This window comes from Aotus nancymaae, unplaced genomic scaffold (assembly GCF_030222135.1).
Source record: "Aotus nancymaae isolate 86718 unplaced genomic scaffold, 86718_ANA_hifiasm-v0.15.2.pri h1tg000004l, whole genome shotgun sequence".
In the NCBI taxonomy this organism is placed as follows: domain Eukaryota; kingdom Metazoa; phylum Chordata; class Mammalia; order Primates; family Aotidae; genus Aotus; species Aotus nancymaae.
Genome location: NW_026988415.1, coordinates 39,859,032 through 39,875,338, shown reverse-complemented (window position 1 = coordinate 39,875,338; position 16,307 = coordinate 39,859,032). Strand labels below are relative to the sequence as shown.

Genomic DNA, 16,307 nt, shown 5'->3' with positions numbered 1-16,307 from the left:
GCCAAGTATAAAAGGATATTAATTCTACATGTTAAGCAGAGAGGAAGTCTGACATTTAGTGTCACATATACTCACTTCTTTGGGTTAATTTTAAATTGGAAAACCATTTAGGATTACCCCCTTAGTCTGCTTGATTCTTCCCCAAGGGAGAAAGTTGGCCAGCAGGAGCTATGCGAGACACTGCCTGAGTATATTCCCCTAGCCCTGGCCCTGAGAGAAGCACAGGAATCTTATAGGAGATAGGACCCATACTATCATTATTTTCTTGTATCTAGGAGGTTGGCTTTCTAGCCAGTAGCTGATACAGTGTTTATTTTTACTTTTTGGTTCTCGAACTTCACTGTTGACATTTGTAACTACTTTTTATATACGAACCTCCCTGATTAGGATTAGTGGCTTCTAATATTTATTTGGTCAATAAAGAATAAACAAACCATTATGTTGTAGATGAAAGGTCAGAATAAACAGAAACTAGCCTGTCTTTTTAACATGTACTCAAAATGGATTAGAGGGCTTGGGGTACTTAGTATAGTTTCATGATCTTCACTTAGTTGTCTAATCTACCAATAGGATTGCGATGCAGGACACTTTTCTTTCAGCAGGCTATCTAAGTAGTTCAATTAATGATTCAATTTTAAAGAATATTTTTATTCATTACAGTTATTGGAGTAGTAAGGCCTATCTGAGTAATTATTTTCTCCATCACCTCTCACTTTTCACACACTAGTCCCAATATATATCTTAGTTTATGATATATAGGACCTTTCTATAAAATGGCTTCACATTTTAGAATTTTCATTATCACATGAGTTTCTATCCTTATAAAAGATTGTTGTTATTGTTTTAATAAATTTTGGCTTCATAAAAAGAGGTCAAATTTCGGTGACTGTCTATTGTTGATATACTTCAATATTCTAAGATCTGTACAACTTCTTTCTTGTGCTGCCCATGTATTTTCCCCTCTACTCCTCTCAAATGTGTTACCTTCATCTACCCAGGTGAGCCTCTTAATCGTCTGCAAAACATACCATTCTCTTTTATGATTCTTAACTCTCACTAGTGTTCTTCTCTTGGCCTGTTTGTTTACAAATCCTACCTATTCTTTTTTTTTTTGAGATGGAGTTTCGCTGTTGTGGCCCTGGCTGGAGTGCAATGGTGCAATCTTGGCTCACCCCAACCTCAGCCTCCTGGGTTCAAGCGATTCTCCTGCCTCAGCCTCCTGAGTAGCTGGGAGTACAGGCATACACCACCATGCCCAGCTAATTTTGTGTTTTTAGTTGAGACGGGATTTCTCCATGTTGGTCAGGCCGCTGGTCTCGAACTCCTGACCTCAGGTGATCCACCTGCCTCGGCCTCCCAAAGTGCTGGGATTACAGGCTTGAGCCACAGCGCCTGGCACAAATCCTACCTATTCTTTAATGCATAATTCAGACCCCATAAGACCACTCCAAAACATCACAGCTACATCATAATCTCCTTCAAGTCAGAAATAATGTCTTTTATTTCTTTGATATTCTCCTTAGTGTCTTGTACACATAATATTTGCTCAAGAAATCTAAATGAATTCAGTTTTCATAATGGATTTGAAGGAAATATACCAGTATCTATAGCTTGCTTTAAACCTCATCTTAGAAGATATAAATCTGTCTTGCCATAATGTATACCCTGAAAGTCTGAAAAAAGATCTCCTGTGAACTACTGACAATATTCAAAACCAGAGTGCTAGTAAAAGTAAGGCATGTCCTTAATTTTAAGTACCTATTCATTTTGATCACTGGATTTTCCAACTGCCTAACCCTATGGTGACATCTGTATAAATCACATGTGATTATTATAATTCTCTTTGAGAGTGATGTCTTCACATTTCCATGCCCACAGCCTGCCAAAAATATAGCTGATGAAAACCAGGGGGAATAGAGGAATTTCCTGAAAGGAATAAATAAGCACATTTTCTTTTTCTCATTACATTTCCACAAATTCATTACTACAAATAATTCTTAAATGCAGTTACATTTACATATCAGGAATCTTGTTATGAAATATTACCTGGTACTAGAGTAAGCCTTTTATCATGGAAAAGTAAAACACACACACACACACACACACACACACCACACACACACACACACACACGAAGCAAGACTGGAAAAGAGAAAGCTAAAGATGCCAGACAAAGAGAAGGGACGTATGATACTTAGAGGATGTTCAAAGGAAAGCCACAATGAGAGTTAAAAGGTTGGAAAATATAATATTCTAGAATCTTATCACAGTTGATTACTTGTCCTTCTTCCTACTCAGTCATTCTGTCATCCACCCACCCATTCTCACTCAGTCACCACCTTCTCTCAGTCATTTATCTACTTACCCACTTGACACCCACTACTGTCTGCCAAGACAGATACCTTCTCAACCAGTGTACTAATGGGCATATGACTGTTTCTCAACCAGCATAAGTATAAATATGAGAGAAAGAAACCGAAATATAAGAGACTAGGTTGAGTGTATATTTGCATACACATGTATGCATCACTATACATGAGTGTGTCTATTCCTGCATAAATATGTGGCTGAGAATGACTCTGTGCCTGTGTATGAAAGTATATCTATAAAATGTGTGTCATTGTATGTGAAGATGAGAGAGTGTGTAAATCTTCTGATAAGTTGGGTAGGAGGGGGCCATGAGTGTAAGGCAAGCTTTCTGTTGCCACCCTAGGGAGAGTTAGAGCCTCGGCAGAACCCATCCTGAGGCTAGGGATCAGTCTAATAAATGAGCCAGATCAAACTCATGGTAAGAAAAATCTTCAGTGGAGGCCAGGGTGGGTTAGTATAGGTGAGGGAAAAGAAAAATGTTGTTTCTCACTTTCAGTCAGGTACTAAATCACAGTAGCTAAATATAATAAGAACAAAACATTTGAGACCAGATTAATGCTCTCTAAGGTCTGGTGCTGATGGCAGTGAACATGTGAGTATGGGGTTGGGGACAGTATCTGACAGGTTTCTCAGCTAAACCAGCCTTCAACTCATGCTCATAAAATTATTCTTGCTTGTAGATCTGCCTTCTCTGTGGTCTCTTAAGTGTTCCAGACTTGTTCCCATCACATACTATATGTATAAATCTGTACATGTTTCATGTGTGTATGTGGATAAAATAAATTTTATTTCATCTCTACTCAAACTGTGCTTTAAGACTCATTTGAACCCCTATTCTTTTCTCTGCAAGATTTATATTGATTTCTGTCTCTGAACTCATTTATTATTAACAGGCCCCTGTGTTGGAAGATGTTTTCCATTGTTTCTTTGGTTTGAGAGCAAGTTTAGCAAGTAGATACTCCTATTATCTGTACTCTTATCTTTCTGTTTTTCTGTTATTTCTTTTGACTCAAGTTTTCTCTTCACCAGCATTTGAAAGGAGCTAACAGTCATTTGTTTGAGAACAATTTACAAAATGTTGACTCAGAGATTGTTCTTGGGTGGATGGAAATCCTCTCTGTTATTGTTGGGCAAAGAAACATATTACAGAAATATAATATAGTTGAGGAAAGATTAAGGAAACAAGAATTACTGAACCCAAAGAAGTGAGGTTTAAAGGGAAATATGTGATAATGGTCTTCAAGTTCATGAAAGGTTGATATAATGAGATAATGCCTTGTTCTTTGTCTCATATGAAGCTAGAACTGACAATGACTTAAACTATAGCATCAGGGATTTAGGCTAGGGAATTCATTCATTTATTTAACAGACAATTAATGAACATTCACTTTGCTTACTGAACACTTTGACCACTGTGGTAGGAGCTGGGACACAGGAAATCAGGCACAGTCCCAGTCCTAAAGGGACTTTGGGCTTAGCAGGGGAGATAGACAAGTAAATGGAAAATTCCAATTCAGTATCGTAAGTGCTATGACAGAGGTTTACACAGGATGCTCTGAAGCACAGAGGAGGGATCAGGGAAAGGATATAATTGAACTCAAAAACAGGGAATCATGAGTGAATTTGTTGGAGAAGAAGGACCAAAGTGGAGAGAGTCCATGCAGAAAGAATGGACAAGACTTGGTGAATGACTGTCATGGTTATAGACAAGAGAATGAATTAAAACGGACTGTTGAGGCGGAGATGTCTCGAAGGATGGTGGTATTGAGGAGGACAAAATTGAAGTTAGGAAGGGTTGGCAGTTTTTTTGGGATGCTTTGACTTTAGATTTGGGTTTGATGTGATTGTGGGTCATTCAACAATCATTCATTCATCAAACATTTCTTGAACATCTATTAGGTGACAGGCACCAGGAGATAGGTGTTAGGGGTACAGTGATTAAGACAGCACAGTCTCAGTCCTGATGGAGCTCTCAGGTTAGTGTGAGGAGGCAGATAATTAAGGACACAGTTACAAGATAGTGTGATAAGTGTTATGTCAGTAGAAGAACAGGGGTTGTTACAGAGCATAGGAGGGATAGTAAGATAGAATTTGCGTGGGTTATCGAACTCCGTTAGGGGACAGGAGTTGGGGCAGGGAAGGAGAATGCTCTAGTCAGGAGAAAAGAGTTTGTTGAAACATCTGGAAGACAGAGAGCAGACCTGAAAGGGAAAGTGTCCTAGAAGGGGTTAAAATTCAGGCTTTTCCAATGGCAGAATGATTGAGGCTGGAGAAATAGATTTGGGAGTCCTCAGCATGCTGGTAGAGCCATGCAGTAGTGAGCTGAGCAAGGGCCAAGGATTGAGTCTTCCAGAACACTCATGGTCTAGAAATTAGGCATGAAGGAATAGCAGTTGAAAGAGAAAGGGGGATGTGTATGAGAGGCAGGAAGTGAAGAGGAATAGTGCAAGTGGAATACAACCCTGAGTCCTCCAGGAAAGTACAGTTGGCTTTGGCTCACTAGTCTGAGTATTATCAAAATGAACACTAGATTTAAGTTGTTAGTACAGGTTTGCTTTTAGAATATACAAATAATAATGTATGCATTTGAGCTAAAAATGTAATCATGCTATGTACCTGAAGCAGGTTGGGGGGTGGCGAGAAAAGAATATGGGAGGGTTTAGTTAGCATTTCTGATAAGGGGAGTGGGGGAGATATGGTGGGTCTTGGCTGGAAGATCGCAGAACCTTTTGAAAAGATGGCAACTCTTTCACCTGGCTTGAGGATTGGGTTATTCTGTAACAAACCTCAGGTAGAGTAGACCTATGTGATATACATCCAGTATATTACCTTCATCTCATTCTGAGACGTAGCCTGTGTCTATACAACAGCAAATAAATGTTTAGGGAAAGAATAAATTCTGGCATAAGGGTGTGGGCTTCAGTTTGTGAACCAGATGGCGTGTTCTGTTGTTGAGAGGCCATATGTAATTGATACATAAAGTGACAGACTGAGCAAAAGCAAAGTAAGTATTTTAAGACAAGCAGTTAAAAAAGGAAAGCAGACTGTGACCCTAAAAGCATGCGAAGATTCTGGCTTCTGGCTTTTGGAAGAGCTGGAAATGTTGGTGTATAGACAGGATGTCAAAAAAGAGCATGTCAAAGAATAGTAATGGGGTCATTGGCTCAGATTGTTTTTAAAGATGAAGTTGTCTTCTGTCAATCAGGAAGATTCAGGCTTGGGGTGAATTGGCCTTTCTGCCCTATTTCACTTCTCCCCTTCCTATGCTCACCCCAAGGTACAATTCTCACATAAAAGCAGTCAGGATGTTGTCTAGGTTTAGATAATGTTCCCCTTGTACCTTTTTGAAAGCAAGAGAGAATACAGACATTCTATGACAGTGCCATTCTTCAATGGAAATTATATGCTTCAATAGAACTAATATAGATTACACCCCCTTGCAGGCTTCAGTACTTACTGTGTCAGGTTGGTGTGTGTAAGTGTGCTCATATATGTGTGAATACATATGCTTTCATGGAGTATGACAAATGTAGATCATGGTCCAGTTTGTGCCATAACGGGGTAATCTGCCTCTCTTTCATAAAGAGGTGGTGTTTTGATGTATGGCTAGGTTTCTTGAGACAGCCAATGAGAAAGTTACCTGAAATAATCTGTGTCTAGAGAAGTGAAAAAAAAAAAACCCAGCAATTATTTGAGAGGGTTGAAGAAGCCATTTCTGTTAATGGGATGCTGTCTGGAAGAAGAATAGCCTGTGCCCAGCTTTCTCAGATGGCAAAACATTTTCCTCTTTGGGAAGGGAATACGAGAGCACAAAGAGGCCTAATCTATACAACATAAATGAAGTAAAACTTGGATAAAAATGGAATCAGTGCAGACTGCCAATTTAGCTAACTGAGGCCTTTTAAAATCTGTTATGCAAATCAGCCAAATTTTTCCCTGATTTTGTGCTGTTCAGACACATGTACAGTTTTGTGTGAGCTAGCATGACGTAGTCATCTGGAGGTGAAGAAGGTCTTGCAGTTTCATAAACTAAAATGGCTTCTGTGACATCCACAAAAGGGAAGCACACAAGGACCCAGAGGTAACCTCCTGCAGCAGGAAATGGGAGCTTCATCCTGCCCCCTGGCTGCCAACCTCCTGTCCTGTTTCCTACCAGCAGATATCTCCATTCCAATCTCCCCTGCCTCTTTGGCTCTCTAGCTGTCACGGTTCAACTGTCCTGAGAAAGTTGCACTAACTGGCTTGAACATAGGGAACCTGGCCCAGTCATTAACTACATTGTACAAGAGAAGAGCAAAACAAACCAATTTTTCAAAACTGAACAACAACGAAGAGACATGTTTACTTTAATATAAAGAGATTTTACACACACACACACACACACACACACACACACACACACACCCTCTTTGTTTACTCAGCCAGAGTACAGACAAGATAATTACTTGGCCAAATCAATCAAATAATTCAAACCTAGAGTGACCCAGAATTTTTTGTTCTAAATGATTCGTCAGTGCTAGGCATGATACGGAAAGAGTGACTTCCTTAGACTGCATAATCACTTCAATTCTCTGCTTCCCTTTGCATATGTTCATTATTGAGAATCAATTTCAATTTGAGAGGAGGCTTTAATTCCTCGTAAATGAATAGGAAATGAGTAAGTAAATGTTCGGTATTTTCCTCAAATTATGTCTCATAATGTAAGAAAACAGTGGCAAAAAGCCATCAACAGATGGTGTTTTCATTAGCCAAAGATTTATTTTTCAAAGCATTTTCATATTAATGAAGTAAGGTTGAAATTAGAGTCATCTTGTCAGTTCTAACTCTGTGTTGTTAAAATGTGCTGGCATTCTGCAAATTGCTAGGGGGCCAGAGCAAAGTAACCATTTGCCATAATTTTGTGATAGTAACACAAGGCCCATAGTCTAACCAGACCCCAAATTATGTGTTCAGTCCTAATTTTTGTTTTCAGTGGCTTTATAGAAGCCGCGAGTCTCAGTTCAGGGCCACAAAAGAGAAACACATAGCAAGGATTTTAGTCCTGCTCTGTACTGTGAATTATTTATGAGATATCAGTTTCGTGACCAGTGTTGCAGCGGTTGCAGGTACTTGTTAAAAACGTTCTCCCCATGGAATCCCATGTTTGAATGGAAATGCATTACAGTTGGAAATGCAAATTTCTGATATTGTATTTGCTCAGTGTTCATCAATCTACATTATATTTGCCTAATATATCAATATATTCATTTATGACACATGGAATTTCCATTGATAGGAATTTGGGTCACTGCTACAGGAAATCATCAGCTGGGTTCACTACCAATTCCCACTGTCTAACTCAAGCTAGACCCTTTCATCACACTACAGTGCTATTATATTCTCCTTATGGCCAAACTTTTGAAGAGGAGTCTAGACTTACGGCCTCCACTTTGTCACTACCCCATACTCTAACCTCATGATTTCACATATGCTTCCAAAACCCTACGGAAACACCTTTTCAAAAGGTCATCTGTGACCTCTAATTACCAAATCCACATGCCTTTTATCAATCGTCATATTTCTTGCATTCTCCGCATGTTTGACAGTGACAAATCCTTTTTTGAAGCACGTTTCTTTCAATTATCCTCAGTTTGGCCCTACGGGCTTGAATATTGCAGCCTTCTTCTAACCAGTGTCCCCGCCCCCTGGGCTTTCCTATTTCGATCTGCCCCACGTATTGCTGCTAGGTTAATCTCCTAAATGCAGCCCTGATTATGCCATCACCTTGTTTAACAGCCTTTGGTAAGCTCTCAGTGATCCATAAAAAAAAAAAAAAAAGTACAAACTTCTCTCATTTAGGTACTTAAGACCTTTATAAAAAGACTTTGGTCTCCATTTCCAACTGCGTCCCCTACTACTGTCTTTCTACCCTCTGTTCTAGCCTAACAAAACTACTGTTCCCTGAACATGCCATACATTTTATTTCTTTCTACTTGTTTTTTTGAGAAGGAGTTTCACTCTTTTTGCCTAGGCTGGAGTGCAATCGCACGATCTTGGCTCACTGCAACCTCTGCCTCCGGGGTTCAAGCAATCTGCCCGCCTCAGCCTCCCAAAGTGCTGGGATTACAGGCATGAATTACTGTGCCTGACTGATGTCCTCTTGATAGAGTCAGGCTTTGCATTTTGAAACCTTGCCCCTCTTGTGGGTGAAGCCTCGGTAGCAAAGAAGGAAAGCTGTGAGATACAATGCTAGATTTTGATGAATTCCACACTCAAAATACTATTTTTTCCTGAAGGATCCTACTGATAAATATAAAATACTATAAGCAAAAACAAAAAAAAATCATGGAATACTGGGGCAAAACTGTGACTGAGGGCTGGATAGCTGGGTACCAGGCCTAGCTTTGCATATGCTAGTAATATGACTGTGCAAAATACTTTAACTCCACTTTGAAACTTGGTACTCCTGTTTGTAAAATACTGACATCTTCTACTTTGTGGGATTGTTATGGTTTGTAAATAGTATATGTGAAATTTCCTGGCATAGTGTGTGGCAATAATTCAATAATTACAGGTGGTCCCTGACTTACCATAGTTCTACTTAGATTTTTCAACTTTACAGTAGTGTGAAAGTGCTATGTGTTCGGTATGCTTCTCGACTTATGTTGGGGTTACATCTGGATAAGCCCATCATAAGTTGAAAATTTCTTCCATTAAAAATGCCCTCTCTGGGACGTAACTGCATCATAAGTTGAGGAACAAGTGTAATAGTTTTCTTAGTCTACTCATCTATAAAATAAATAATAATATCTGTTCTTCATATGCCATGGGATTACTATGAGGGCAAAATGAGATATTGCCTATAAAATACTTTGAAAAGTTAAAGATACTATCTAAGACATTAGGTTTCTTTAATGTCAATAAATTCCTACATCCACAAAGTCATGAAGGTCATATTTTCCCCAATAATTAGCAAATGTGCAGCATTTTAATTTGTACCTAGATTAGTGGTTGGCCTTTGGCAGATGCCAAATGAATCTCTGAAATATTTGTCTACTGACTAACTGATTTTCACATGACATTGGTTCTCAAGCTCACTGTTCTTTTTTCCCCTCTTCTCTGTTTCCCTCTGGATTCATACTCTCTGCGATGACAGCAAACTCTGGAGATGAACCTCACCAACCTGGTTAAGCGCAACAGTGAACTAGAAAATCAAATGGCCAAACTAATACAGATATGCCAGCAAGTTGAGGTACGTAACAGAAATATTTGTGATTTTTCAGAGGACCTGGACTGGGTGACCCTTTGGGGGGACTTCAGTTTTGTCAGAGTGTAGCCCAGTCATTTGGAATGAAGGATTGAATGGCAGTTCTAGAAAGTCTCATTCCTTTAGGATGCTTGTTCCAAAAAAAGTATCAGAAACCTATGGTTTAAAAAGAATAGACAGATGGTGGTGATGGATTAGGGGGATAATAGTTCAAGGGTCAACCTATTCTCCTTTCCAAACAGCAGGCAGTATGAGAATCAGACATGAAGTGTGCTTCATCCGTCATCAAACTGGACATTATCACTCCTTAAAGAGATTACTGGGGTGTCATAGGGAAATTGGGAATCCTGGGACTTTGGGGATAGGGTGAGATTCATTCAGCACAATGTTGTTTCTGTAACAATATTATCAGGACCGCTTCTTCTCTTTTTAGCCCCTCCCATCTTCATCCCCTCCCCATGGTCCTATCTATACCATGCACCCCACCTTGTCCTCACTCATTACCTTTCCACTTATTCTTGTCATCAACAAATCATATCTATCTTAAAGTTGTAAATTATAAAGTGCTGTCTAATTGTGAGGTTTAAATCAATTGTCATCTACATCAAATCTTAGAGCAGAGCATAGAAGAGGAGTTGACCTCAAGTGGACATAATATAATAAAGATGTTATTTCTCTTTCTCAAGAGCATGAAACTTATACCATTTTGTTTTGTGTTGATTTTGTTGAAGAGCTGATGGTAGGGCTTCAAGTGTAAACAGGGTTGAGTAAAATATTACAGGATTCCTCATGGGCAGTGGCTGGATAAAAATGTTTCTAATTCTATTTAGAGCCTGATAGTCTGGTTCTAATCTTACTTGCATGACAGATAAATGTAACAGTTCAAGTTTATTTCAATTTTATTAAGATCTCATCTCTTAATCCAGTCTATGGATTCCTGTTTAAGAGACTGTGGAGAATCTTCTTGTAAGGCAAAGAATCCTCTTGTTGTATGAGTAACCTTCTGACCCCTAATCATTTGGATTCATAAAATATTGAGTTTCTTCAAGTAGAATGTACTTGTATGATGATCATAACATAGAAATTTAATCCCTGTTGGGCACTCCATTTGTAGAAGAGAGTGGTGCTGTATGTAAGGTCCATAGAGTATTGGTTAAACTCAGATGTGAGACTATAAAATGAAGTGGGGAATTAGGGAAGAAGCATAAAGAATGAAAAGAAAGAACACTAGAGTGTGATTTGGAAAATTGTGTTCTAGACTTGGCTCTTCCATGAACTGGTGTTATGAATGTAAGTCATTTAGCCTCTCAATTTCAGTGTTCTTACCTATAAAATGAGGAGTTGAACTGATGACATGACCTTTGACTCCTTTCTAGATATCACGGGTCGTGATGCTGTAAATGTCTACTTTTTAGTCTGTTCTTTTTCTCTCCTGGCTCATTCTTTCCAAGAAGGGAGGAACAAAATATAAAGTATTTCAAAGTGGCTTTTAGCTAATCGAAATCCTCTATGTTCCACTGTGTCAAAGTTTCTCATTATGCTGTTAGATTACAGTATAAGAAATCCACACTGGCAAAGGGACAAGGGAGCATTGTAAGCAGAAGACAAGATAAGAGATCCCTTGATTTAGAATTTGCATGATTGAAGGTAGAGTAACAGCTAATAGTGAATAAAATGTGGTTAGAAATTATAATCACCTTCCTCATTCTCATGAAAAAGACTGATAAGTACGGAACAAGTTGTAGTGAAAATGCAAAGTAAGCAGTTTATTTTCATTGCTTATTCACTTTAGGATCTCTCTAAGGACTCATCTTCCCACTCTGAAGAGCTTATCACCCTGGCCAGCCTCACCCAAACATAGCCTATTCTAACCTTTCCCAGCCCATCCTGCCAATCAAACCTTTATGTTCAGGGCCCTACTCTTTTTTTAAAGTGGCAAGTCTCATAAAACAATCCATCATTGTGTTAATAGGGAAGGCCTCACTTTGGCTTTTTAGGTAACAGGCTGTGTTTTAACAGTGCCTTCCTGAAGTTGTTATTCTTTCCTGAGTCTTAACGAGGTGACACTAGTGCTGCCACATGTAAATGCAGTAAGAGGAAAGAGTACCCCATAAAGTAGATATTCAAGAAACGTTCTTTTATGGATGCTTGTTAAACCCCATCATGTAGGCCACTGTTGGCCCTGGCTACACAAAAGGTCAACTTTTACTAATCCTTTTTTATGTCTGACATTGTATCAGGTACAAAGAAAACAGCATAGGCACAGTGTCTACCCTCTAAGGGCTTACATATTAAAAAAATCTACCCTAATATGGATACACCTGTGCAAGAAATACAGACAATTGATTAAAAACATTAATTGAGAACTGGGAAAGAATAGTGAGATACTGTTGAGAGTGAGAATGTGTTTTGAGATTTAACTTCATAGTCTATTGAGTTTAGGATTCTGTGTTTGACGACAGGGACCCTACAGGATGATTTATGGAAGACCATTTCTGTCTTCTGTGATGTCATCCATTCTAAAAGGTTAGGGATGTGCCCTTAACTTCCTCTTTTTTTTTGAGATGGAGTCTCGCTCTGTTGCCCAGGCTGGAGTGCAGTGGCACGATCTTGGCTCACTGCAACCTCCGCCTCCCAGGTTCAAAAGATTCTCCTGTTTCAGCCTCCCAAGTAGCTGGGATTATGGGCGCATGCCACCATGCCTGGCTAATTTTTTGTATTTTAGTAGAGACAGGTTTTCATCGTGTTCCCCAGGCTGGTCTCGAACTCCTGAGCTCAGGCAGTCCACGTCCCTTGGCCTCCCAAAGTGCTAGGATGACAGGTGTGAGCCTCGGCACCAGGCCAGCTTCCTCTTAATAATAAGGTGAATCCAGGTTACTTATTATCCTCATTCAACACAGAGCCTGTGTCTCCAGAAGCCTTCAGGGCAAGCCTCAGGATTAGAAATCGAGTTAATAAAGGGACTTGAGACTTCATAAATGCTTATAAATACTGTATAAAACAAAATATGTGGTAGAATACTCTGTCATGAGAGCCAGATACTGATGAGTGATTTGGAATTTTTTCATTTTATGTAATCCAGATTCATATATAGGGAATGACTATATTCTCAGCGTATACCAGGCATTTCACACTGGGCAGGGGCGGAGGATACCAGCTAAGGCACTTCTGAGAAAACTGGAATAGGGTATTTTCCTGTCAAACCTGTTCCCCTTCTTTATTGTCTGCAAATGTTTTTGTCATAGATTGACTTTTCATAAAGGGCCCATAAATACAGTTTCCCTATTGTGGTTCTTTCTCCCTGTTCTCTATTCTCCTCAGAAAGTAAACAAAGCTGCAGTCTTCCTATTATAACAGAAACAGAGATTAAGATCACCACAGATTTGTTAGCCAACGTCTATCATAATGCAGTTTGTTATAGTTGCTGCTGAAGATTTCAGAATTCAGTAGATGAGTAGTCGGAAAATGTTTTCTGTTGGGGCTGGAGAGCATGGGAAGGAGGTAGAGGCAGCTCTAAGACTCCATTTAATCTAATTAAGGAAGGGTATGCTTTGACCTTGCTACTATAGCCACTTGATCTCTATATATAGTTCTTTGTCCTAGCTCATCAGGCATCCTTTGTTTACATTTCTAAAGGAAACCTCTGTATAATGCATAGCCAAGGGAAAATGTATACCAACAGATGAATACTTCCTTTCCGCTTCCAATACTCCATGGTTCTGTGAATAATAGGCATTCTAAAACATAATGAGGGGCAAATATAGTTAAATACTTAGTAATCAGTTGGTCAACAGCATTTATTGAGCATACACTGTGTACTCAGTGTGCTGGGCAATTTGGGGGCTACAAAAGAAATATATGTGGTTGATGACCTCCAGGAACTTTTGGTGTAGCTGGGGAAAACACAGTATGTAGTGAGAAAGAGTATTTATAAAGCAGAATGCTGTACAGAAAGTACAAATGAATGTAGTATAGCCCTTTCAATTTTACTTATTTTGTCTTATTCTTAGCTTTTAGGCCACTGACCAAATTAAAGCACTTTCCTGGATATTTTGTGTGCCACTTTTTTTTTCTTTCCAGAACTGCTGTGATACAATGGGTTAATCCATCCTAGAAGCTTCATGGGCAAGTTGATTTCCTTCTGGCTCTTCTCAATCCTTTTAAAGAGCTGAATGGCACTGCTCTTTAGCATTAGGAGAAAGAAGAAAGAAAGGAGATGAGTTGGAAGTGAGGGAGAGGTTTCCCTTAGTTTGGGGAACTTCAGCTTTCTGTCTTGCTACTAGGTCTTAGCTTCATTCACTTCTTAAAGTCTTTCTCTTTAGAGTTCAAACTTCAGATGGGTTGGTATTCTCTTCTTTCTGCTCCTATTGCTTATTGGAAGGACATTTGGTTTGGGAAGAGCAAGAATCTTGGAGTCTATGTAATAGATGTCTGGCTGCTTCTCCAAGCATAAAATATAAATATTTTAAAATAAATTTATTTTGGTGATTTCAGTAGATCCTTAAATATTTTAAAGTGGTTGAGCTAATAGAAGGAATGGAATCTATATCATTAAAGCACAAATATATTTGTTGGTGGAGCCCTCTTTAAGGAGCAGTCAGTGAAATTAGTATAGTTGGAAAATTTAATGGAGAAAATTCATTTTAGCCACATGTTGAAGGAGAAAAGAAAGCTACTCCCTCTGGAGAGACAGAAAGCAGAGGTATTAGTGGACATGTAAATCAGCACATTTTATGGGGAAAATGGTGCCGTAAGGACTGGGTGTATAGAGATAAGTAGGATATGATATGGCACCTGCCTTCAAGGAACACACAGACTGGCTGCAAACCTGACAGGTAAAATGGCAAATAGAATGCGAAGTGATAATTACTTTAATGAATGTAAATGCATGATGACAAGTTAGCATGGAGGAAGAAACACTTAGGCCTGCCTGAGAAACTTAGGAAAGGCTGCAGAATGGAAATAAAAATTGAGTTATCTTGAAATAAGAGTAGAATTTTGCCAGTAAAAATGAGATAAGGGAGTGAAGGGGACCACATGCGAGAACACAGAAGGGTGATTAGCATGGAGACATTCAGGGAACCATCAGAAGTTTGGTTTGGCCAGAATGTAAGACATGAGATTGCGAGAGGTAAGTATGGAGAAGTAAGTAGCTTGGGCCCAGATAATGAAGAGCCGTGTAGACCATGTATAGGTGTTTCCACTCTAACTTGAGAAGTCTGGGGAGCCATGAAATGATTTTAAGCAGGTGAATAACTGAATAAAATCTACATTTAAGAAGGATTGTTATGGCTGGAGTGTGGAGCAAATGTCAAGGGTCCAGGGTAAAAAGTGAGGGCAAAGAAACCGGTTAGACTTTTACTGATCTAAGGAGAGATGAAGGCTCAGCTTGAGACAATGGTGGTAGGATTAGGGAAGACGGGATAATTTCAAAACATTTCTAGGAGGTAGATCAGTATTAATTGGTGATCAGTTAATGGGTGAAAGAGTGAGGGAGAAGAAATACTATGATAATCCACAGGGTTCTGGTTTAGGTGACCAAATGGGTCTATGGCCTTTAACTAGGTTAGGAAATATAAAAGGAGTTCTTTTTAGACCTGCAAGGTTTATTGTGCTCTGGGTCAGAAAGGCAGGTAGGAAATGTCCAGTAGAAAGCTGGATAGCTGGATTTAGAGGTCAAGAGAGAGATCTGGGAAAGGGATATACTTGGAAGTCATTAGCAGCCTCATAGCACGTAAAGCCATGGAGAACGTATAGATTGAAAAGAGGGCCTGGGACAGATCTCCAGCCCAATTGTTTGTCACTCACAATACAATAACCAACTGACTTTCCAAAAATAAATAGAAAGACTGTGGTGCTTTTGATGAGATTACTGAAGAATGCTGTGCATTTTGAAAATTAAATATCAAAAGTAAATTATTCATTTGTGGAAAAAAATCTAAGGTTTAGACATTATTATCTTAAAGACTACAATAATAAGTAACCCTTACTGAGGATTTCCTCTGTTCCAGCTGAGTGCCTAATATGTGTTAACTCATTTGATCCTCACAACAGCTCTGTGAGATAGACACTGTTAATACTCCTACTTTACAGATAAACAGAGATAAAGAAATATTTAAGTGTTTTGCCAAGGTCATGCCACTGGTAGATAAGAGAGTGGGGATTTGAATACAGGCACTTTAGCTCCAAGCCTGTGCCCCTGACCGCTCCATAACACTTCATTTTGAAAGACCAAGGTACATACCACTTGGATGTCTCTTGTTCATCACTGGTGGTTCCTGGACCCGTTGTGAGGATGACTTGTAGTGAGGAAATGGGGGTGTGAGACAGGGATGTGAATTCTGAAGGAGAGCAAAGGAGAAACAGAAAGAGCAGTCAAGAAATGAGGAAAACCAACAAAAACAGAGGATCAAAATATCAGAGGAAGGAAAGGCCTTCAAAATGTGGAAGATTTGATGAGTCCATTGGAGCAGAGACATAGAAGAAGATTTCATTAGTGATCTTTGAGGGAGAAGGTTCTATGCAAGTATGAAGATGGAACATAAACTGAAAGAGGTCAAGGAGAAAGTAAATTATAAGGAAATGCAAGTCTGGGTGTGGTGGCCCATGCCTGTAATTCCAGCACTTTGGGAGGCCGAGGCGGGTGGATCATCTTGGGTCAGGAGTTCTAGACCAGCCTGGCCAACATGGT

At 39.3% G+C, this 16,307-nt stretch overlaps 1 protein-coding gene across 4 annotated transcripts in view; it reads left to right on the top strand.

Moving 5' to 3' along the window:
* Positions 1 to 16,307, top strand: part of MID2 (midline 2) — a 94,953-nt gene that overhangs the window by 17,493 nt on the left and 61,153 nt on the right. For all 4 annotated transcript variants that reach the window (XM_064361888.1, XM_012451693.2, XM_012451694.2 and 1 more), the window contains exon 3: positions 9,506 to 9,601. In XM_064361888.1, the coding sequence (XP_064217958.1) occupies positions 9,506 to 9,601 (96 nt within the window). The remainder of the gene's footprint in view (positions 1 to 9,505; positions 9,602 to 16,307) is intronic.